At 41.6% G+C, this 24,076-nt stretch overlaps 1 protein-coding gene across 1 annotated transcript in view; it reads left to right on the plus strand.

The window, feature by feature from the left end:
- The window catches only part of RGS5 (regulator of G protein signaling 5), a 69,121-nt gene that overhangs the window by 39,894 nt on the left and 5,151 nt on the right, over nt 1-24,076 (plus strand). The window contains exons 3-4 of the mRNA XM_089299656.1: nt 6,308-6,369; nt 19,435-19,601. Of these exons, the coding sequence (XP_089155782.1) occupies nt 6,308-6,369; nt 19,435-19,601 (229 nt within the window). The remainder of the gene's footprint in view (nt 1-6,307; nt 6,370-19,434; nt 19,602-24,076) is intronic.

Raw genomic sequence — 24,076 nt, forward strand, 5'->3', positions numbered from 1 at the left:
AAGGAGGTCACAGAATTGTGGTTAAAATAAATACAGGGGTCCCTTTAAACCTCTATTTCTTTCAAAATTTAACATTTGTATCAATTGGCCAACCCATCCTGCGTTCAGATGACTTTCAACTTAATGTAGCTGGATTAGATAGAGAGATGGGTCATGCCTTTTTAAAAACTCTTTTTCCATCAACCTAAGTGGATATTTCCATTCTCCTGCTTTTAATACTTCAAAGTGATCTCAAACCGGAAGTGAGGCATAATTGAGTTTTCTGCATTTAAAAAGAGGAAGCTAATTCAATGTGGAGCAGCAGGCACCAAGCACTAGTGGAGAATAGAACCACAGTTCACAGCAGTCACAGATCAAAAAGTCTGTTTTGAAGAAAACAATGTGGTAATTATTGATCTGTTTGAATTAACTGGGAGAAACGTAGTACTACATTTCCTGCTTTGATTCTCTGCTTTAATATCCCACATAGACACTTGAACTATTTGGCTTAATGGGATTCAGAGAAAATCTGTTTTGGAAGAAAACCTGGGGCTTGCATTTATTGGATTACTTGCTTCTCTTTTCTGCCATCCCTTTTCTCCTTCCAGAAGTCGAAAGTTTTTGGAAAAGTCCTTCGTATCTCAAGAGAACATTTGTGTGTCTTGTGTATCTCTATTGCATTTTTAGCAGTGATCACTAAGAATGTTTCCCACTCTCTTCCAAGCCCATAAGCCTCATCCCACCTCTTCATTCTTTGGCAAATTTCTGTGATTTTTTACTTGACGGGAAAATATCATGTTGTGCATGCATTTGATCTATGTCTTTGTCTCTACTTTAAAATTTCTCTGCGACTTTTTTTAAAACAAAACGAAACATGTTCTTTTCTCAGAGAACAAAATAAAGCTTCTCGACTGAGGGTATTTTTAAGCTCTCTCATCTTCTTGGAGTTATTGAACATCAGTAGAATGCCTATTTCAAAGAGTGCTTTCTATTTTTTAATATGATTTGAAATTTTCATTTGGAAAAAAATCAGACGCTTGAGAAAAAATAAAAAATAGAGAAAAGCTGCTTATACCTCCGAGCCATCTTCTGTGGCTCTTTCAGTATCCTCTATCACTTTTTTCCCTCTGGACCTTCAAACAAGGAGCAAACAAATCCAGGTTTCACTGAAAAATATTCTCCCAGCCCTTCATCCTTTCTGCTTCCACACTGTTCTCTTACTTTCATCGACTGACTCTGGAAATAGGAGTATATACTCAGTGCTTCAAGTATTTTCTTATTTCCTTCTTGTCCAGTTTAAACCTTACTACCTCATTGAAACAGTTGTCTCAAGGCCTCAACTTCAGCTTATCTGCAGCACTTACCTGTTCACCAATTGATTTCCTTCCTAAAACTTTGTTCCTTTACTTCTCATCTTGGGTCCTTCCTGTGCCTTCTCTTTGTCTAAGTGTTTCTGCTTTTATCCACCCTCTAACGATGAGTGGCCCTTTAGGTTCTGCCACAGGTACTCAGAATAACGACACACAAAATTAGTAAACAACAGAGGTTGATTTTGTTTGAGCCAATATCATGCTCATACTTTGAAAGTTTGTGGAAATAGAATGAAAAGATAAATTTACTTTGCTGCAAAAGGAGTTTGCAATCCATGCAATGAAAGGTCTCCAAAAAGTTCATGAAAAATGTAAGTTATGAAAAAAACATTGATTTCAAACTTTTTTGCACCAACATAAACTTTCAATTCTATTTCCGTGATATTTTTGAGGTACCCTCATATAATGAGTTGCAACATATCAGGAAGTAATATAGACATTCTCAAAGGTAATTTTATATTTCTAAATGCCCTTTTTGTCCCTATGTCACCAGCTTTTAACCAGATTTGGTTGCTGTTGTGGTGTTCATCACCCTATAACTACAGAATGACCTCCACACCTAGCCTGTGCCAACTGAAAGCAGTTCCAGAGGCTGTCACATGTGTGTTCTCACCTGCTTTACTGCAAAGTGAGGCTTATGGTGAGGATTAGGGATGGATGTACAATTTTGGGGCCACATATGGACATCGAAAAGTGGCAGTTTTTCTTTTTAATATTTTGTTTATTTATTTGAGAGGTAGAGTTACAGACAGAGAGAGGGAGACGCAGAGAGAAAGGTCCTCCATCCTGTGGTTCACTTCCTAAAAACCCGCTGCAGCTGGAGCTGGGCCAATCCAATGCCAGGAACCAGGAGCTTCTTCCAGGTCTCCCATGCAGGTACAGGGGCCCAAGCACTTGGGTCATCTTCTGCTGCTTTCCCAGGCCATAGTGGAGATCTGGATTGGAGGAAGAGCAGCTGGGACATGAACCAGGGCCCATATAGGATGCTGGTGCTACAGGCAGAGGCTTAGCCTACTATGCCACAGTGCTGGCCCCAGCAGGTTTTTCTAATCTATATTTCCATCCCTGCTGCCTAAGTCACTGTTAGCCATGGAAAGGGGCTCAATAAATGTTCCTGGACTTGAGACTGGTCATGAGCAGACGGTACTGTAGTGCAAGAAGGGACAACAGAATAGGCTCTTACAGGTGCCAATAAATAACTTGAGTTTCATTTTCCTTTTCAAGGGTAAGAACATGTGAAAACATAACAGAAATGTTCAAATAAGGGCAACTATATTTCTCAATAATACATTTTTATCCTGTATAAATATAGGATATGGCAGAGGGTAGAGTAGAATGGCCAAAATTCTCCACGAGTTACAAGATACACCTGTAGGGGGTGAGTAGATCATTGCCATGTGAGACTCGGTGAGTAAATGTGGTGACAGAGTGAAGGGAGGGAGAGCTTCCAGCTAATGTGGTCACTTCCTGAGCCAGGTGGCATTTACACCGGGCATTATAAAACATACACTTAATCGTCTCTGTGAATGTCTATTTTGCCTTTCGCTTGAACCAGCTTCCTCTCCCTCCCACACACACCCACATAGAGAGAGAGTGCCCATCCTTGGTGGCCAGCTTTGACCTTGCAAACCAGAATGCTTTCTGGTCATTTAGATCTGCATCTATTTTGTTTCCAAAGAAGTCAGACTTAATGAGGGCTGGCAAATTCTGAGAATAAGGACAGGATGAACCTTTGCTAACTCCTAGGCTGGTAATCAGAACACTGGGATTCGTGCTGTGGGAGAAGTATCCTGCTTGACTGTGCCCGTAAGTCAATTTGTTCTAACTTCACCCCCAAGCAGGATCTGCACATTTCCTTTTCAGGAATTTAATCTCCACTGTGATGTCCTGTTGATGTTGACCATTAGCCTTGTTCTAATAAGACCATTTGGGACAAATTGGATCTCGTAACAAAAGTTTGATGCACCTGCTCATGTCATTTCTTCTTCCTAGCTCCTCTGAGCAAATCAGAGGAAATGAGTGCAGAGTGGAAGGTGATTTCATTTTATGAGAATATTTTTAAAATTGGGAGATTCAGTGAATGAACTAGACCTTCACCTTGCTCTGAACCAGTTTTGTTGTTGTTGTTGTTGTTGTTTTTTAACCAGAAACTTTGTGTCTGACTCTTTCTGTTAACAATTAATGGGAACTTGGGTGGGTACCTATTGTGTGCAAAATACTGAACCTATGATAATAGAACATGAAGACATATAAGGCCTTGTCTTAAATATGTAGGTATGAAATAGTATGGCTATAGGAAAAGATCTCAAAATGAGGTAATATGGAAGATCCAAAAGGAGTTATTGATCTCTAGAAAATAGAACCTTTTATCATTAGAAATAATGAGAATGTGGCACAGCCAGTAAAGCTGCCACTTACAGCTCCAGCATCCCGTATGAGCTCTGGTTCACATGCCAACTGCTCCACTTTCAATCCAGCTCCCTGCTAATTGCCTGGAAAAAGCAGCAGAAAATGGCCCAAGTATTTGGCCCCTGCATCCATGTGGGAGACCTAGAAGAAGCTGTTAGCTCCTTGCTTTGGCCTCATCCAGCACTGGCCCTTGTGGCCATTTGGGGAATGAACCAATAGATGGAAAGTCTCTCTCTGTAATTCTTTCAAATAATAAATTGTTTACAAAAATAAAGCAGGAAATATAGGGGCACATGTGTAATCTCCTGTTCATGCATGCCATTTCTCCTTCCTGTACTCTGTGTATTAGAGAAGAAGGGAGAGGGAAGGTAGTTCATTTGTTAGAAATAAGTTTCCAAGCAATTTGTATATTTTCAGTCTATGATACCCATGTTTCTAGACAGGAAAACAGAAAACAAACAACTAAGATTGTTTTACAAGGTTTGTTGTCTTAACTTTCGGTAGAGTTGACTTTTTTTTTTTTTTTTTTTTTTTGACAGGCAGAGTTAGACAGTGAGAAAGAAAGACAGAGAGAAAGGTCTTCCTTCTGTTGGTTCACCCCCCAAATGGCCACTATGGCCAGCGCGCTGTGGCCAGCACACTGCATCAATCAGAAGCCAGGAGCCAGGTGCCTCCTCCTGGTCTCCCATGCGGGTACAGGGCTCAAGAACTTGGGCCATCCTCCACTGGCTTCCAGGGCCATAGCAGAGAGCTGGACTGGCAGAGGAGCAACCAGGACAGAATCTGGCACCCTGATTGGGACTAGAACCCGGGGGGGGGGGGTGCCAGTGCCACAGGCAGAGGATTAGCCTAGTGAGCCGCGGCGCCAGCCAGAGTTGACTTTTAAAGAATGAACACATTGGCGCCGCGGCTCACTAGGCTAATCCTCTGCCTAGCGGCGCCGGCACACCGGGTTCTAGTCCCGGTCAGGGCGCTGGATTCTGTCCCGGTTGCCCCTCTTCCAGGCCAGCCCTCTGCTGTGGCCAGGGAGTGCAGTGGAGGATGGCCCAGGTGCTTGGGCCCTGCACCCCATGGGAGACCAGGAAAAGCACCTGGCTCCTGGCTCCTGCCATCGGATCAGCGCGGTGCGCCGGCCGCAGCGCGCGCGGCGGCCATTGGAGGGTGAACCAACGGCAAAGGAAGACCTTTCTCTCTGTCTCTCTCTCTCACTGTCCACTCTGCCTGTCAAAAAAAAAAAAAAAAAAAGAATGAACACATAAAACTTTACGAAAGATCATATATGCGAAACTCACAATTTGAACCTAGAATAGAGAAGTGAGGGTATTATTCATAATACTTTAGCCAAACAATCTACTGACTGTTGGACTCCTTACATACAGAAAGTGAATTTATTTACATGTTTACATAAATAAAATGAGGCTGAATCTGAGCCTGGGACAAAAAAAAATGAAAAATACGATAATCAATCACAGCTGCTAACCTGAATAACTAAAAGCCTTCAAACATTGTTTTATAAAAACTGGAAGCAGGAATGTTCCTGGATTGTCTGAGTTATTAATAAACAATCTAAGAGCTAAGGAAATTCTGATACAGGACAAACATTCCTCTTGGCCTTAATATTCTCATGAATGCCTTGTCAGTCTATTTGGATTTGACAGTGAAGAACTCAACTCAGAATGCAAAAGTTCAAGCAGGGTGAGCCGGGGAGATTTCAGTCAGCCATTGTCCCAGACAACAACTGCTCCACTTGAGACATCCTGCTGTGCCAGAAAAATTGGTGGTTGAAATGAAATAGCCGCTGGGTTTCTGCATACATAAATATTAAAACAAAAACTGCCTACGGGGAAATTATACGTTGGTTATTACCTTCTTCTTTTTGAGTCTGCATCTCAAATAGCTGTGTACAACGTTTCTATTTAGGAGAAATCATGTACATTTTTTCTCAGAACCAGTAAACTTAAGGTACACACATGTACCCACCCACATATGTGTAATCCTGTCCTAGCTGGGCAGGAAAATGAGCCTAGATTTATTCATTGTTTTTAGAACACACTTGGTTCACATTCCCTACATCAGGTACAGGAGGCAGCATTGCACGAAGCATCTTTCACTGCCCTTAATGAGATGGCCTTGGAATGTGAATGTGGAACCAAATGGCTTCTGCTGATTAAATCAGGTGGTTAAGTGTGGCGTTGGTGAGGCAGAGAACATGAGTTCAAGCCCCATAATGGGAAAACTGGATTTCACTAAGTTATATTTGGAAAAATATCAAGACATTGCTTCATGACAAATAGCCCCCACTTTGAAAGTAGGACAGACTTAACCAAATTATGCAAAAATTGATGAAGCTATGCAATATAGATGTATGAAATCAAACAGCTTATACAACCCAGTTGTAAGAAAGAAGATATCTAACCTCCCTGTCCTGAGCACAGGCTATTGTTCACATTGTTTCCATTCAAGAAAAGCAGGACCCTGTCATTGTTGGTATATGTGGCTAACTCTCTGTTTATGCCATTACCCTTCTCTTTCTTTCTTCTTTGATCTAGACCCTTGCCGGAGGAGGCCCTGCAGTGGCGTGATTCTCTGGACAAGCTCCTGCAGAACAATTGTAAGTTTGTCCTGTTTTCTGTAAGGCCCAGGGGAGGGACAGAGACACGAAACACCTTTGTGTTGCCCATGTCTTTCTTCCCCAATTTTGACATTTCTTCTATTTTTCAATGTGATCTCAGCAAGGAAAGCATACCATGGAAATGTGGTTATCGAGATCACTAGAAGAGGGAGGTCCACACACTGTGGAGAAAGAAAATAAGGTGTCCTGAAGAGTTGTCTTTTAGGTTGTGTTCCTAACTGTCCCACTTACGTGTGAGCCAGAACAAGCAGCTTGAGTCGTGTGCTTCTGCGTATTCTCATCAGGAAAACAGAGAAGCTTCCTTTCTTGGCTCAGCCAGGAAAATTAGTATGGACAGGGTTGGACATAGCAATGTAGAGATCACTGAGCAAGCCATGAGTAGTATGTCGTAGTTCAAAGTGCTAGCAATTGCTCCTGTCACTCGGAATAGATTTTTGTCTCCTCCAGTCTTCATTTCCTCTTTGAGGAATGTGCCTTTCACATCTTCATTCAAGACATGCAAAGGTGCTAACTAGTCCCACCTCCTGTTCCCTCTCCCATCCCACTCTTCATTAAGATTCATTTTTAATTATCTTTATATACAGAAGACCAACTTAGTACAAAGTAAAGATTTCAGCAGTTTGCACCCACACAGACACACAAAGTATAAAGCACTGTTTGAAGACTAGTTTTACTGTTGATTCTCATAGTACAACACATTAAGGACAGAGGTCCTACATGGGGAGTAAGTGCACAGTGACTCCTGTTGTTGATTTAACAATTGACACTCTTATTTATGACGTCAGTGATTACCTGAGGCTTTTGGCGTGAGCTGCTAAGGCTATGGAAGCCTCTTGAGTCCACAAACTCCGTCAGTCTTTACACAGGGCCTTAAAGTGGAAGTTCTCTCCTCCCTTCAGAGAGAGGTACCTCTTTCCACTGGGAGCTCACTCACAAGAGATCTTTCATGCAACCTTACTCATTTCTGACTCTCTTTTTACTTCTTGTACTCTAAACAGAGTTCCTTGTCCTGATACATATATATTCAATAAACATTTCTTGAATTAAGTAATTAATTTTGCTTGCTGGGGCTAGAAATTCCATGAAGTCACCTAGAGGAAAAATATTTATGTTTATCAATTGATTTATTGTTTTACCCTAGTAGTCTTGGCGCCAAAGCAGTTTGACAGATGACATATTGAAAAATTACAGATGCTAACTACTCTGGGTATGGGTATTTATTGCTACTGACAAGAAATCTGAGTTAACAGAGCTACTTTCATGTTTTCAAAGCCATTAAAGAGGTGGATAAATATCCATGTGCCAGATACAATCTTTTTCAGTCATAATAGTGTTTGGAGCCATGTGCTGTTATGTTTCAGGCTTTTTAGGGAACAGAGAGCTCCTAGGAAAGGAAAACTAGAGGGAAGAGGAGTTCAGCTGCAGGCAGTTAGTGCTAACCCTAAATTAGCATTGGTTGAAGGACTTCAGTCTTTCGGCTTGCAAGCTGATGATTGCCCTGTTGTTACCTTGAGGCTGGAGATTCTCACAGAGAGGAAAACAGGAGGAGGCTTTAAAAAGTTCATGGAAAATAAAATTAAAAGATTTTTATTTTAGTGTAAAAAACTTCTGAAATCCATGTATTTCTTCCACATTTTACAATTCCAGGAACTTTTCGTAATTTTATTATTTAATTTTGTTTATTGGAATGGGAGAGAAAAACAGACTGAAACAGAGATAGCGAACCAATGGTTCAGTCCTATAATGCTTCAACAGCCAGGGCTGGGTCAGGCCAAGGCCAGGAACTTGGAACACAATCCTGGTCTCCCACATGGTTGAAAGTAACTCAACTACTTGAGCCATCATTTGTTGCCTCCCCAGGGTGTGTATTAGCAGGAAACTATTATAGGTGGAGCAAGGTCTTGAACTCACACGTTTTTCTGATACTGGATGTGGGTGTTCCAAATAGGTTCTTAACTGCTGTGCCAAATGCCAGCCTCTCCATGAACTTTTGAAGATCATTCATCTATATGGATATCTTTGTGTTTGTGTTTGTCATATATATGTTTAAGTAAGAGTCATAATATTTTATTTAATAGTATGTAATGTATATTATAACTTTATATTTGTTTATATATTTGTATAAGGTGAGTATATGTGTATTTGTAAATATGTTTTTGTATATGTGTAGAATTCTGAGTTCCACATAATTATCCTCTTAAGTAATTAATGTATATTTGGACAATTGATTTCTCTAAAGCAATGAATAGAAAAGCTTTAGATAACCACTCTAGTTAGTTCTTTTCTTGAAAGACACATTTCCGATCAAACTGGCCAAGTATAAAAGACAAGGATGGGCTAGGTGTAGAGATTGCAGAGAAACCAAGGCAAGGCACCCCCCAAGGGAGGTAAAACCATGGGTCAATATGACAGTCTCCCCCCTCTATTTCTCTGTTCTTACTGTCTTTCTATCTCTTCTTTATCTTTCCATAGCCCTCACTCTGCCTCTGCCTCTTTTCTATGTGATCTCTTTTGCCACTCTGTTTCTGCTTTCTCCATCTCTCTGTTCCTAGAGAAGAATATGTGGAATAATAGCTGAACCCAAAAAATTCTATCCCAGAATCTTCAAGCTGAAGAAACAAGATTCCAACAGTTCCCCCAAACCCCAGCTATTGTCCGTATCATGAATAATTGTATAGTAACTGGCTACTTCTTATGAGATGTTCTTATTTAAATCAGTTCAAACTAATAGTCTATAAATCAGAAAATACCTAATATTAGCTGTAATTAAATGTAAAACAAGTAATGAAGAAAGATGTATTGTATTTGAGCATTATATGCATTTAATAGTTCAAATCAAGGGGCTGGCATTGTGGCACAGCAGGTTAAATTGTCACTTGCATTGCTAGCATCCCACATTGGAGTGCTGGTTTGAGTCCTGGCTGTTCTGCTTCCAAGAAAGCAGTGGAAGATGGCACAAGTGCTTGGGCTCTTGCCATGCACATGAAAAACTTGGATTGAGTTCCTGGCTCCTGGTTCAGCCCAGGGCCAATGTGGCATTTGGGAAGTAAATCAGGAACTGGAAGATCTTTCTCTGGCTCCTCTGTCATTCTTTCAAATATATAAAATAAATCCAAAAACCCTTCAAATCTCTTCTTCCATGTTTGATTTGGTAAATTTAAACCATTTAAACTTTAGGAATGACATTTTTGTTGACTTATAAGCAACATTTGGCCTTTTCTTGCTCTAATGTAGAATATTGACTCTTACAGTTGATACAGTTCCACAAGTAATCCTTAAATCCACCTTTTCCTTAAGTTTTCTTGAGTAGACATGAAATAATGGTATCAAGCCTCTAAAAACACAAGGCAGTTACTCTCCAAATACATCTTCTTTGCTAATCTGTTACTTTTCCTCATTTTAAAAATAATTTTTAATCACCCAATATATTTGACTCTGTTTTGAAAGTACTTCTTACCTGTTTTATCAACTTCTTACACATTTTGCATGTAAGAAAATATAGGGAGCACTCTCTGTGCTCATTTAGTAGGTCCACGGGGTACATGTTCAATGTAGTATTGTTTAAACACAAAAATAAATTGCACACAGGAATTTATAAGACAGAAGCATTAAAGAATTCCAAGACTCAACCATTGTTAAGCATAGAGGAGGGGCCAGCACTGTGGCATAGTGGATAAAGCTGCCGCCTGCAGTGCCGGCATCCCATATGGGCACTGGTTCAAGTCCTGGCTGCTCCATTTCTAATCCAGCTCTCTGCTATGGCCTGGAAAAGCAGTAGAAGATGACCCAAGTCCTTGGGCCTCTGAATCCATGTGGGAGATGTAAAGGAAGCTCCTGTCTCCTGGCTTCGGATTGGCACAGCTCTGGCTGTTGCAGCCATTTAGGGAGAGAACCATCAGATGGAAGACATCTCTTTCTCTCTCCCTCTCTCTCCCTCTCTCCTTCTCTCTGCCTCTCTTTGCCTCTCCTTCTGTGTAAGTCTGACTTTCAAATAAATAAATAAATCTTTTCAGAAAAAGAGTAGAGGAAAATGAAACACAGTCCAAGAGTAACAAGAGTTTATAAGGATCCCCTTTCCCAGAAGTCCTGAAAGGTCAGCACATTTCCTTGAAAACACTTGAGGTTAGAACTCTTCCATGGGGAGTGGAGTAGCCTGGATCCAGGCCCATGGTTTAGTTTCCATCTTTGCATTCTCTTTTTGCTTCTATCTCCTTGGTTTCCAAATTTTTTCTTCTCTTTACTGGCTCACATTTAACAATGTTTTCCTCCCTGGAAACTGCAATTTCCTTTAAGACAATTACAATACTTAGGAAAGCAATAACTAACAATTATTATCATAGGACAAGCATTATCCAAAGCACTTTGCATAAATTAGTTCATTTGAAGATTGAAATAATTTTAGGACTTAAATACAATAGCAATTCCTATGTTTTCAAAAAGAAAAATGAGATGCAGAGAGGATATATAATATGCCCATGAAATAAAATACACAGCAATGGAAAAGCTGGTAGATTAACATTTTTTTTAAATTTATTTATTTATTTGAAAGTCAGAGTTACTCAGAGAGAGAAGAAGAGGCAGAGAGAGAGAGAGAGAGGTCTTCCGTCTTCTGGTTTATTCCCCAATTGGTCACAACTGCCGGAGCTGCGCTGATCAGAAGCCAGGAACCAGGAGCTTCTTCCAGGTCTCCAATGTGGGTGGAGGGGCCCAAGGACTTGATCCAATTTCTGCTGCTTTCCCAGGCCATAGCAGAGAGCTGGATCTGAAGTGGAGCAGTCGGGTCTCAAACTGACCCCCATATGAGATGCCGGCACTACAGGCAGTGGCTTTACCCACTGTTCCACAGTGCAGGCCCCAATTAACTTTTTTTTTTATGGTTTGCGTTATTCAGTTTGGGACTTGAAAGGAAAGATTTCCCTTAATGTAGTTTATTTAATTCAGTGGAAATCTCTATATAAAAATGTGTATAGAGATTGAGGCTAGGAGGTAGGATGTAAAAGGAAGGCAAAGATAAATGCAACTTAGACTTTGAATTCAAAGAATTAATAGCTTCATGAAAAATATAGCTATTGAAGAAAAAAATCCCAACAAAATGCAAAGTGATTTTTTTTAAAGAAGAAAAAAGATGCTCAAGAACAAGTAGTTCATTGTAGGTAGGGACTACCTTGCAGATGGAGGAGCACTTGAATTGGATTTTGAATGACAACAAAGATGATTTAAAAGTTGTTATGAATAATAGTGATGATAGCATGTACTGAGCTACAAAGTGATAATTAGGTTTTGTTTGGCAACATGCTGAAGCTTTATATGAATTATTTAATCTTTAACACAATCCTATAAGGTACGTTGCATTTTTATTCCTATTTGACAGATGGGGCTACAGAGGCTGAGAGAAGTTAGATAACTTGCTCAAACATTGCAGTAACATGCTGTGCTAGGAATCTCCCCAAGCAGTTTTAGCTCTAGACCTTGTGCTTTGAATCAGCAAGTTATATAATGATGCTCTTCAACTAACAAAGTCATTTCATGTTCTCCACCCTCAAACACTGGTTGAAGAGATTCACGCTAGTCTGGTTTTCACTATATTTTTATACCAAATTGATTTAGATTTGTCTAATATTCTTTATTGAGTTTGGTTTTTTTTGTTTGTTAATTTATTTATTTGAATGTCAGCGTTACTGAGAGAGAGGGAGAGACACACAGAGAGAGTTTTTCCATCCTCTGGTTCACTCTTCAAATGACTTCAATGGCCAGTGGTGTACCAGGCTGAAGCCGGCAGCCACGAGCTTCATCCAGTTCTCCCACGTGGATGGCAAGGGCACAAACACTTGGGCCATCTGCTGCTGTTTTTCCCAGGCTATTATTAGTGAGCATTGATCAGAGGTGGGACAGTGGGACTCCAACCGGAGCCCACAGGGGATACCGGCATCACAAGCTGCAGCTCTACCAGCTACTCTACAACACCAGCCCCTATTATTCCCTTTATTTTCAAAGTGGTTTCATAATGTTCTCATGTTAGGGCTGCCACTCTGTGAAAGGTCTTCAAATAGTTTATAGTGGGGCTGGCACTGCAGTATAGTAGACTAAGCCTTGGCCTGCAGTGCTGGTACGTATCCTGGATGCTTCTCTTCCAATCTAGCTCTCTGCTTTAGGCCTGGGAAAGCAGTAGAAGATGGTTCAAGTGCTTGGACCTCTGCTCCCACGTGGGAGACCCAGATGAAGCTCCTGACTCTTGGATTCCGATCAGCTCAGCTCCAGCCATTGAGGCCATTTGGGGAGTGAGCCAGTGGATGGAAGACCTTTCGGCCTGTCTGTCTCTCTCTATCTGTAACTCCACCTCTCAAAGAAATAAATAAAATCTTTTTTAAAAAAGTTCATAGGAACTGCGTTTTATGAAAAACTGTGCATGGATTTATAAAATTGTGTTTTGCACCAAAATAAACTTATCTTTTAATTTCATGCTACTACAAATTTTTGAAAAGATTTATCTATTTATTTGAAAGTCAGATTTATAGAGAGAGAGATGTAGAGACATATAGAGGGAGATCTTCTATCCGTTGATTCACTCCCCAAATAACCTCCACAGTTAGGGCTTAGCCAGGACAAAGCCAGGAGCCAGGAGCTTCACCCAGGTCTCCCATGGAGGTGGCAGGGGCCCAACACCTGAGCCACCTTCCACTGCCTTTCCCAGGCCATTACCAGGGAGTTGGATTGCAATTGGAGCAGCCAGGATACAAACTGGCTCCCATATGGGATGTCACGAGATGCTGGTGCTGCAGGCAGTAGCTCCACCCACTATAGCCTCAATGCCAGCCCTTATAAATTTTTTGATATTTTCTTATATTTTACACGGATGTTAAAAAGGATACCATGCAATAGAGCCAGCTCCAGGATTACAATGAGGGTCATGACCCGAGTATTTCTACAAGGACAGAGGATCAGGTGAGTTTCCTCTGCCTTCTAAGTAGTAGATGCCTGTAAATGTATGTTGAAAGGTATTCTGGGGCTTCATACAGGCTTAGCAGAGAAGAACATGGTGATTCATGACAGATATGTGCCGGCGCTCTTCTGGGTGTGTGATGAGCAGAACTGGGGTAGGGCAAAGGAGAAATGTATGCTCTTTGCAGAATAGAGACATTTGCCCTTAATAGGCAATTGCCCTGTCCTCTGGCTTTCACCCAACAGGACCTTCTAAGGAGTAATGGGAAGTCAATCAAGAAGGTCTCTGAGTGATGGAGCCATAGAAGAGCAGAGGCTAAGGAGGAGAAAGTGACTCCAGAGTAGTTTGAGGGGATCCCAGTGAAGCACAGAGCATGCTCAAAAGCCAGGGTAGAGAAAGAATGGTTTTAAACATCACTCGGGACCCCATGCTGTGGCATAGCAAGTTGGGCTGGTGCCTACAATGCCAGCATCCCATTTGAACACAGGTTCAAGTCTTGGCTGCTTCACTTCCAATCCATCTCCCTGTTCATGCACCTGGGAAAGCAGTGGAGGATAGCCCAACGCTTGGACCCCTGCACCCACGTAGAAGACCCAGAGGAAGCTCCTGGCTTCAGCCTGGCCCAGGCCCAGCTGTTGTGGCCATCTGGGGAGTGAACCAGCAGATAGAAGATCTCTCTCTCTCTCTCTCACTCTCTAAATCTACTTTTCAAATAAATAAATAAGTCTTTAAAAAAAATCATTCAAGGCCGGCGCCACGGCTCACTAGGCTAATCCTCCGCCTAGCGGCGCCGGCACACCGGGTTCTAGTCCCGGTCGGGGCGCCGGATTCTGTCCCGGTTGCCCCTCTTCCAGGCCAGCCCTCTGCTGTGGCCAGGGAGTGCAGTGGAGGATGGCCCAGGTGCTTGGGCCCTGCACCCCATGGGAGACCAGGAAAAGCACCTGGCTCCTGGCTCCTGCCATCGGATCAGAGCGGTGCGCCGGCCGCAGCGCGCCGGCCGCGGCGGCCATTGGAGGGTGAACCAACGGCAAAAGGAAGACCTTTCTCTCTGTCTCTCTCTCTCACTGTCCACTCTGCCTGTCAAAAATAAAATAAATAAATAAATAAATAAATAAAATAAAAAAAAATAAAAAAAATCATTCAGACCAATGAAGTAATGTTATGAGTCTTGGCTTAAAAAGTATACATTAAAAAAAAGCCCTGAAATAATAGTGTGGAATTCAATGAGATTGATGAAACCAGTTCCCAGGAAATGGGCTCACTGTACTGCTGGGAAGTTGTTTTCCAAGATCATGACCTAGATAGGTAGGAAATGCTAATATTGTTGTGGAATATTGGCACAAGTCCTCATATCATAAGTAATGCTTGGAGGACTAGGATTTTACCATTATATTTTATGAAGATACAGCATGAGTGATTCAGGGTATTGCGCAGATTGTAGGAATATGGGGCTAATGAGAATACATTTTCCAAGCAATTGCTCTGTGGAATTATTTCTTCCTCTACAGTCTTCAAGCCAGCTGTATGAGAACCCAAAGGATTCACCTCCTAGCAACTAGAAAGGGCCTGAGAATTTTTCCATTTCAACAGGGACTGCCTGATACATTTTGGTTAAGAAACAATGAAAACTTTAACCATAACAGAAAGAAAAATTGACCTTATTTCTTTTTCGAACATATATGTTGATTCCTGCCTCATCAAGTTATGACAGATAGTGCTAGAAATAGAGTAGAAATATGGGTAGCAAGAAAAATAAGTTATAGCTGATTTTATCCAGGTCCATATTATCAATTTTAAAAAAAAAATCTTTATTTTTCGGATCCCCGTAGCTTCGTCTGTAGTGGCCATTTGGAGGGGTGAACCAGCGGAAGGAAGACCTTTCTCTCTGCCTCTCTCTCTCACTGTCTAACTCTATCTGTCAAATAAATTTTTTAAAAAATCTTTATTTGTTTATTGGAAAGGCAGAGTTACAGACAGCACAAGAGAGAAAAAGTGAGACAGAGATCTTCCATCTGCTGATTCACACCCAAAATGTCCTCAAAGGCTGGAGCTGGGCCAAGTGGAAGCCTGGAACTCCATCCAGGTCTCCTACAGGGATGGCAGGGGCCCAAGCATTTGGGCCATCTTCTGCTGATTTCCCAAGCATATTAGCAGGGAGCTGGATCAGAAGTGCATGGATGTCAGCATTGTAAGTGCGGGCTTAACCTGATGCAGCACAATACTGCACCCCCCTCCATAAGCAGTCCTCCACTCAGTCTTCTAGAGATAATTGCTTATCAGGCTTATCATTGTTCCGAGATATGTTTTTAGTTGTTGATCAATTGAAATGTTTTTAGGGTAAAAATGCAAGGAAAGAAGATTAAATTAGATTAAATTATGAATTGTCTCATTTGTATCCTGAGCCATGGTAACCTTAATCTAAGCTAATTATCACTTGGCCATTGTTTTTCTCCAGAATTAAATATTATTGCAGGGTACCATGAAGAGCATAAAATAAATAAAAAAGTATAGAGGGTAAATTGAAAACGGAAGGCATATACCCAATTTAATCTTTACATATGTTTTGTGCCTGTTGCATGAAATCCAGATATCAGGCAATGACCAATGATGAAAAGTTTGTCTGTAAAAAGGCTCAGGGAGAAATGTTCAAGAAAAACAGAAATAGATTGAAATTAGGTCAAAGAAAATGAATTCAGAACATGAATATGTTCCCTAAGCAGAACTTAATATATTGCAGAAGTGTCTCCTGGTGGGAGCAATTCAGAGGGAAACGAAGCCCTTATATCCAGGTGACAGCCAGTCCTGTCTTCTGCCGCGGGAGGCAAAGTGGCCAGCCAGCACTGTTACTGAGGGGAGGCCTGTGATTTTGATGCAGCCTGTGGAAAACTACTTGTTCTCTCTCCTCCCTTTACAAATCCTTTCTTTCCTTAGATGACTGATGTGGATTATCTCCATATTAATGCACATTTGTTAGGGTTTTGGTATAAAAAGATGTATATGGTCAGTATTAAATAGCAGGAAAATAGTGTAGATTAAGGTATTTCCTTTTATTTATCTTCAAAGTCTTTTTACTCATCCACACTTCAGAGAGTCAGTTCTAGAAGAGTAGAAAAGAAAAAAAAAAAAGGATCAGCCCAAGAATCTTCATATTTTATATATATACATATATATAATATGTATACAAATTATATATATGCTTTGTAAGATTATTATTATTTTTTAAGATTTTTTTTGAAAGAGTTACAGAAAAGGAGAGGCAGGGGCACATACACACACACACAGAGTGGGGTGGGGGGAGAGAGAGAGAGAGAGAGAAAGAGATCCATTTTCGAGCCTCTGGTTTACTCCCCAAATAGCCACAACAGCCAGGGCTGGACTGATCTCAAGCCAGAAGCTAAAAGCTTCTTCTGGGTCTCCCACGTGGGTGCAGGGGCCCAAGCACTTGGACCATCTTCTGCTACTTTCCTAGTCATGTTAGTAGGAGCTGGATTGGAAGTAGGGCAGCAGGAACTCAAACAGGCACTCATATGGGATGGCAGCACTACAGGCACCTGTTTTACCCGCTATGCCACAACACTGGCTCTGTTTCTTAAAATGATTAACTGAAGTTTCCTTTTTAAAATTTTATTTAATGTATACAGATTTCATGTATTTCCTATATACATATTCAGGAAGCATAGTAATACTTCTCACTGCAACCTTCCCCCTTTTCCTCCTCCCACTCCTATTCTCATTCTTAATTTTTACAAAGATCTATTTTCAGTTTGCTTTATACTCATAAGATTAACCTTATATGAAAGTTGTGTAACTAAAATAAAATTTTAAAAGAGAAGAAAAAAAAATGGAGAAGTAGATTACCTTAAGGGGAAGAAGCAAGCCAAGGCTATCTGGATGTTCCTTCTAACTTCATTCAGAGGCAGTCAGCACTGTACTTGGGTGCAAGCAATGGGTTCTGGTGTTCCACAGGAGAGTGGAGTAATGATGGCTCACAATGAAAAAAATGAAGGGCCAATCGCCTAGGATGGTTTTTGGATTACGCTGTGCATATCAGTTGAAATGTCACACTGTACCCCAAAATTATCTCATGCTAATCAAAACTTTTAAAAACAAATTAATAAGAATAATGACAAAAAATTAACTCTAGGCTAAGTAAAGAGTTCAACAAATGGCATGAAGAAAAACACGCTGTCCCTCAACAGTTGAGGCAAGGGATGTAATCATTGAGTCTCAAAATGTTAATTTCACTCCTACCGATTACCGTTAGCTATTCTATTAACTGAAGTTTCTATGCGTGAGCAATAACACACGGAAAACAGAATCACAACAGTTGTAGTAAATCTGATGTTCTAAAAACTGATGTGCAGGGACCAGCGCTGTGGCATAGCAGGTAAAGCTGCTGCCTGCAGTGCCGGCATCCCATATGAGTGCTGCTACAAGTCCCGGCTGCTCCTCTTCCAATCCAGCTCTCTGCCAAGGCCTGGGAAAGCAGTAGAAGATGGCCCAAGTCCTTGGACCCTTGCACCTACATGGGAGATGTGGAGGAAGCTCCTCGCTTCCGATCGGCACAGCTCTGGCCATTGTGGCCAACTGGGGAGTGAACCAGCAGATGGGAGACCTCTCTGTTTCTCTGCTTCTGTGTCTCAGCCTTTCAAGTTAATAAATAAGTAAATTAAAAAAAAAAACCCTGGTGTGCAGCTGATGTACATAGCAAGCACCCTCATATGCTGATTTCATTAATGCCTTCCTACTCCCCCTTCAGGTCTCAAGTTGAATGTTACTTCCTCACTCTCCTCAAGCCTAAAATGAAGATAGGACTCCCTCTTCCCCAATGAATCTATGACTGTCTTTCAAATAGTTTTCTCTTCTTTGTGTATTTGTAAATCTTCTGTGTGTCTCTTCATTTTCTCTCTACTTCCCTCAGAATCCATAAGCTCCATCAGGACAGAACCATCTGTTTTCCTTTTCATAGTGCCTGAAACATAGTAGTTGTTCAAAAATCACCCATAGAAGAAAAATAAAAACACCTGTTTGGAATGTGTGCGTGATCCTTGATGTCACTACTGCGTACACAGACAATGCAAGTTTTAAATGTGTATTTCCCTCTTCAGTAGTTGGTGTGAGTAGCGTTCCTTGACACATAACTAGGTAAGCATTCATCACCTAAATATATTCAGGTGTTTTAAAAGACAATGTGGCAGCTGGCGCCGCCGTGGCTCACTTGGCTAATCCTCGGCCTGTGGCGCCGGCACACCGGGTTCTAATCCCGGTGTGCCGGGAAGGCAGTGGAGGATGGCCCAAGTGCTTGGGCCCTGTACCCACGTGGGAGACCAGGAGGAAGCACCTGGCTCCTGGCTTCAGATCGGCGCAGCGCCAGCCATAGCGGCCATTTGGGGGGTGAACCAGCAGAAGGAAGACCTTTCTCTCTCTCTCTCTCTCTCTCTCTCTCACTGTCTATCTCTATCTGTGGGGAAAAAAAAAAAAGACAATGCAGCAAACCCTCTGCCCAGGCCAGGATCTCTGATTCTTAATGACAAGCAGGGCTGCAGCTCTGGAGTCTCTGCCATTTCCCCACATCTCTCTCCTGTCCCTCCTCCACCAGAACTAAGGGGTAAGGGGAATGCAGTCATGAATAAAGTTAACTAAGTCTGCCATAGGTCGACATTGGTAAGTCTTTTCCTGTTCTCTCATGAACATGACATTTGTGCTAGCCTGTGTTTTCCTCTCTGTGCAGGTGCAGTAAATCAGGCAGCCATTCCTGGAAAGCTTCTGTTCCAAGAAGCTGAATCATACCTCTGTTGAGAAGCAGTTTAGGATGATGGATAAAAGCATGGGCTCTTGAGTCAGACTGCCTGGGTTTGAATCCCAGCTCTGACACCAGTTGGTAATATATGGGCAAGTCTCTGACCTCTCTGATCTCATTTACAATATGGGATATCAATATTAACCTGCCTCTTAGGTTTGTAATGAAGGTGAAATGAGTTCACAGGTTTGTAAGTGAATAACTGAGATATACTTGTATAGTAAGTAAGCTGAGGCTGTACAGTGGGTGTAGTATTTGTTACATAAGTTAGCACATTTCCTCAATTGCCTTTTTTCCTTGCTAGATGGACTTGCCAGTTTCAAAAGTTTCCTGAAGTCCGAATTCAGTGAGGAAAACCTTGAGTTCTGGATTGCTTGTGAGGAGTACAAGAAGATCAAGTCCCCTGCCAAGATGGCAGAGAAGGCAAAACAGATTTATGAGGAATTCATCCAAACGGAGGCCCCTAAAGAGGTTGGTTCTGGTGGGTGGGTGGGTGTGGTGAACCGAGGGTCAGCTTGATAAATCTGGAGGAAAAGTAAGCATTTGAGGGGCCGGCGCTGTGGCTCACTTGGTTAATCCCCCGCCTGCGGCAGCGGCATCCCATATGGGCGCTGGATTCTAGTCCCAGTTGATCCTCTTCCAGTCCAGCTCTCTGTTGTGGCCTGGAAGGGCAGTGAAGGATGGCCCAAGTACCTGGGCCCTGCACCCGCATGGGAGACCAAGAGGAAGCACCTGGCTCCTGGCTTCGGATCGGCACGGTGCCGGCCATGGCAGCCATTTGCCGTGGCAGCCATTTGGGGAGTGAACCAATGGAAGGAAGACCTTTCTCTCTCTCTCTCTCTCTTTTAAAGATATATTTATTTATTTGAAAGGAAGAATTAGAGAGAAAGAGAGACAGAGAAAGAGAAAGAGAGAAAGGGGAAGAGAGACAGAGAGAGATCTTCCATCTGCTGATACTTCCTAAATGGCTGCAATAGCCAGGTCTGGGCCGACCCAAAGCCAGGAGCCTGGAACTCCATCTGTGTCTCCCATGTTGGAGGCAGGGACCAAAGGACTTGAGTCATCCTTCACTGCTTTCCCAGGCACATTAGCAGGGATCTGCCACAGAAGTGGAGCAGCCCAGAGTTGAATCAGCACCATGTGAGATACCGGCATCACAGACGGTGGCTTAGCCCACTATGGCACACTGCTTGTCCCCTCTACTCTCTTCTAACCTGCATTCCCCCTCATTCTAGTCTCTGCCATTTACAGTTTAGTTGGGGCAACAGGACATCTACTCATGAAAATAAAATATTACACGATAGCAATACTAGGGATATTTAAAACCAATATACCACTGAGAGACTACTAAAGGCCAGATGTGTTGACTTCAAAAAGATTTGGAGAGCATTATAAGCTCATTTCTTGGACATTTTTGAAACCAAATTGTAGCAGTTGGGAGAGTCATAGCCGGATGTGTTCACCATGTCTGGCCAAGGCACCTTAGTTACACATTGTTCCCCTTAATCTGATCTGAACACTGTATGTTTCATCAAGGTTTGCAGTCAAGCACAAGTGTGGTCTGAGGAAACCTTGTGGGTAGGCATTGATCTACTGAAGATACGTAGAGAGGAGAGAATTCCCACTACCTCTTCTCCCACAGGTGTGCTAGACTCCTGGATTTCTACCATTTCTTCCTTTGGTTGAGAATTATCCCTCATTAACCTTTTTGAAAGAGTAAATATATTTTAGTGAATGTTATATACCTTGATACCAACAAATATGTTCCCATCAGGACTCACAGGCCAGAGATTAGGAGTATAAGAGTGTGCAGGTGCTTGGGGTCAAAGTTGAGAAAATGAAAAGGTCATAAAGTGGAACTAGGTTTAGTCTTGCTATGGACATTAATTTCAGAATTATCTACAGATTTTCCCTTGTACTTCTTAATCTCCCAGCCCAAGCACATGTTAGCTTTTCCCTATTTTTGATGCCATTGTGATTAGCAACCCTTTCTTTTGCGTTTCTCCTGGATATGTTAACAAGGATATTAATTTAGTATTAAGTCGGACACGCATGTCCTATTTCATGTGAATTCCTATTCCTAACCTACCTTCCTCCTTCTTGCTGGATTCTAGGATTTGTTGAAATATCTGCAGAATGGAGACCCATCCACTTATTAGTTGCTCTGAGTTTAGGAAAGCATTGTTCTCAATGTTCCTTATTAAAACATCCTTAGCAATTATAAAAATAGGATATTTGAAAAATAGAATTTCAAAATAAAACTCTCTCTAAATGAGATTTTAGATCAATTAAATTCTAGCCATCAATTGCAATGCTGTAATAAAACAGGCTTGGTCTCCATTCTAAATAATGCCTGCTTGTGCAGGAGTATAATCATATACATAAGCCCTCCAAATGCAGAAAGGCCAGGGTACTGAGCCTAAGCTTGGCCTCAGAGAGAAGGTGAATCCTGCTGATGGCATATAATAAGACTTCAATAACACTTGTGAGATAAATGAGTGCAAACATCTATATCCAGACCATCCTAGGTGTGTGACTCTGGACAAGTCTTCAATTAAATCTTTCTAATCCTTTGTTCTCTTAATTCTAAGTATTTCCCACCTATCAGTATGTACTTAGATGTACACCTGCAGTATATCTACAATTTTTCCAACTCTTGTGCTGACTTAAGTATTTTCTATTTCATTTCAAGGGTATTGACCTATGTAGCAAATTTAACCAGGAATCTAAAGGTTTTTATTTTTTCCTTTGAATATTTACCTGAGCTCCTTACTACCAGAACTGACTGAGAGATATGGTGGAAAGAATTGTAATCAAGATTCACAAAGGGACATGATCATGTGTAGCTCAATAAGTAGATAATTTATACATTGCAAATTATCATTTGGCTGTATTTAAAGATAATGAAATCATATTTTCCTGGCTCAAGCAACAGATGCATATATATCAGAATGACTCATTAGAAGAGGCCTGTGCATATAAAAACAATAAGAGAAGCAGCTGCTATTTGCTGGTGGGCACTCGGTGTTGGAGGGCTTTAAATACATTGCTTCTTTTAAAAAGTGAGATTAGAAGATACTTTTATAATTTTTAGGAATGCATTCATTTGGAGTAAAATTGCCTAGCTGGCTTAGTATACATAATTATTTAAGAGAAAGAAGAAGCATTATCTTCATCTAATAGGAAGAAAAATAGAATTGAGAATACAGAAGTCTATATCACAGCCTCACCTCTGCCCCACACTATCTGTTTCTGGGCGGATACCTCGATCTTGTCGGACCTTAGAGTCTTCACCAGGACAGGCGGGCCTTGGACTTCATCAGCTCTGAAGCTGCTCTCAAGCCTGACAGTCTGGTCTTCCACCCTGCCTGCTTGAAGCACACGCCCTGGGCTTTCAAAGACAGCTCAGTCTTGCTGGAACTCCCCAGCCATGCCTTTGTCTTTGACCCTAACATGAAATGGCAGGAGCAGGGCATGTGGCACTTTGCAGTACCAGGGTCTGCTTCTCAGCCCCAGATCCTCATTCAGCCTTCTTGCTGACAGAACCTAGAGTAATAGCTCAAGCTGTTGGATCCCTGCCAACCATGGGGGAGACCTGGATTGAATTCCCAGTTTCTGACTGCAGGCTCAGTCCTGGCCCAGCCCCAATCATTGTTAGTTATTTGAGAAGTGAACTAGCAGATACTCTCTCTCTCTCTCTCTCTCTCTCTCTCAATCCTCAATCTCCCCCACTATCTGTTTTTTTCCTTTACCTCTCAGATATATATATGTATATGTATATGTATATGTATATGTATATATATGTATATATATGTATGGATAGATGATAGATAAACATTCAACTGTTCCATAATTATCTGAGCCAAATAGCTATTTTCAATGCCAGGGACCTTTAACAGTTCAGGAGAGAACTGGCACATTTTCTAATGTTCTGATTTAAAATCATTGTCTTGCTTGAATTCTCTTTCTTCATCTTTTATACTCAGACTCCTTGACAGTCATGAAAGCATACACTGGGGAGTATAAATATTCCTTCCAAATCAGTCAGGCAAACTCCTTCAGGGTGTAGCCAGCCAGCTCCAGGGGATTGTGCCATGTAGCAGTCCAGCACTCAGGACCCAGAAGACACAGTGCCTTCCAACACAGATTGAAAGCTCAGGTTCTGGAGATACATCGTGGGGCTTCTGAACCCTCTGTCTACCTCTAAGGATTTTGGGTGAATCATATGACATGTCCGTGCCTCTGTTTCCTCAACTCAGAAATGTGGAGGATGGTGTCAACTTCATAGATTTGTAAGATTAAGTAAGTTCATCCTTGTAAAGGCTTCAGCCCAGCACCTGATGCAGACTAAAGGCTTAATAAATGAGTATCCACTAGCTGCTATATTAATTTTCCTGCAGATATATTGTTTCTTGGTTTGTTTTAGGAAAGATCGAATGTGCATGCTCCTTTGCAGTCAGATTAAAGGTCGTGAACTGCTGGGCAGAATCTTTTTCCCTCTCCATTCCCTCCACTGGGCATGAAACCAAACGCGTGGTACAGATTGTCGAAACAGGCATCATTACACCTGGATTCGAAATCTGATCTCTGGGTTCAAATTCAGTTATTGAATCTATGATCTTGAAGAAACCACTTAATTCTCTGTATACATGCATATATGTGTGTGTGTGTGTGTGTGTGTGGAAAGAATCTTAATGTAGTCAGGATTAAATAAGATATATATGAGTAAGTTACTGGTGAACCATCTGATACCTGGTGGGTGTCTGACATTCATTTGATTATATAATCTGAGTTATTTATTTATTTATTGGAGCATCAGTTGCCATCCCCAATTTCACATACAATGGACGCAACATTTCTCACTTTTGGGGGATTTCCTCCATATCTGTTACTAGTAAGGAATTCTGCCTCCCCCCACCCCCCTCATCAACTCCTGCTGCCTGTGA

Source organism: Oryctolagus cuniculus, chromosome 7, assembly GCF_051225735.1.
Source record: "Oryctolagus cuniculus isolate XC-2025 breed Fujian yellow rabbit chromosome 7, ASM5122573v1, whole genome shotgun sequence".
NCBI lineage: Eukaryota > Metazoa > Chordata > Mammalia > Lagomorpha > Leporidae > Oryctolagus > Oryctolagus cuniculus.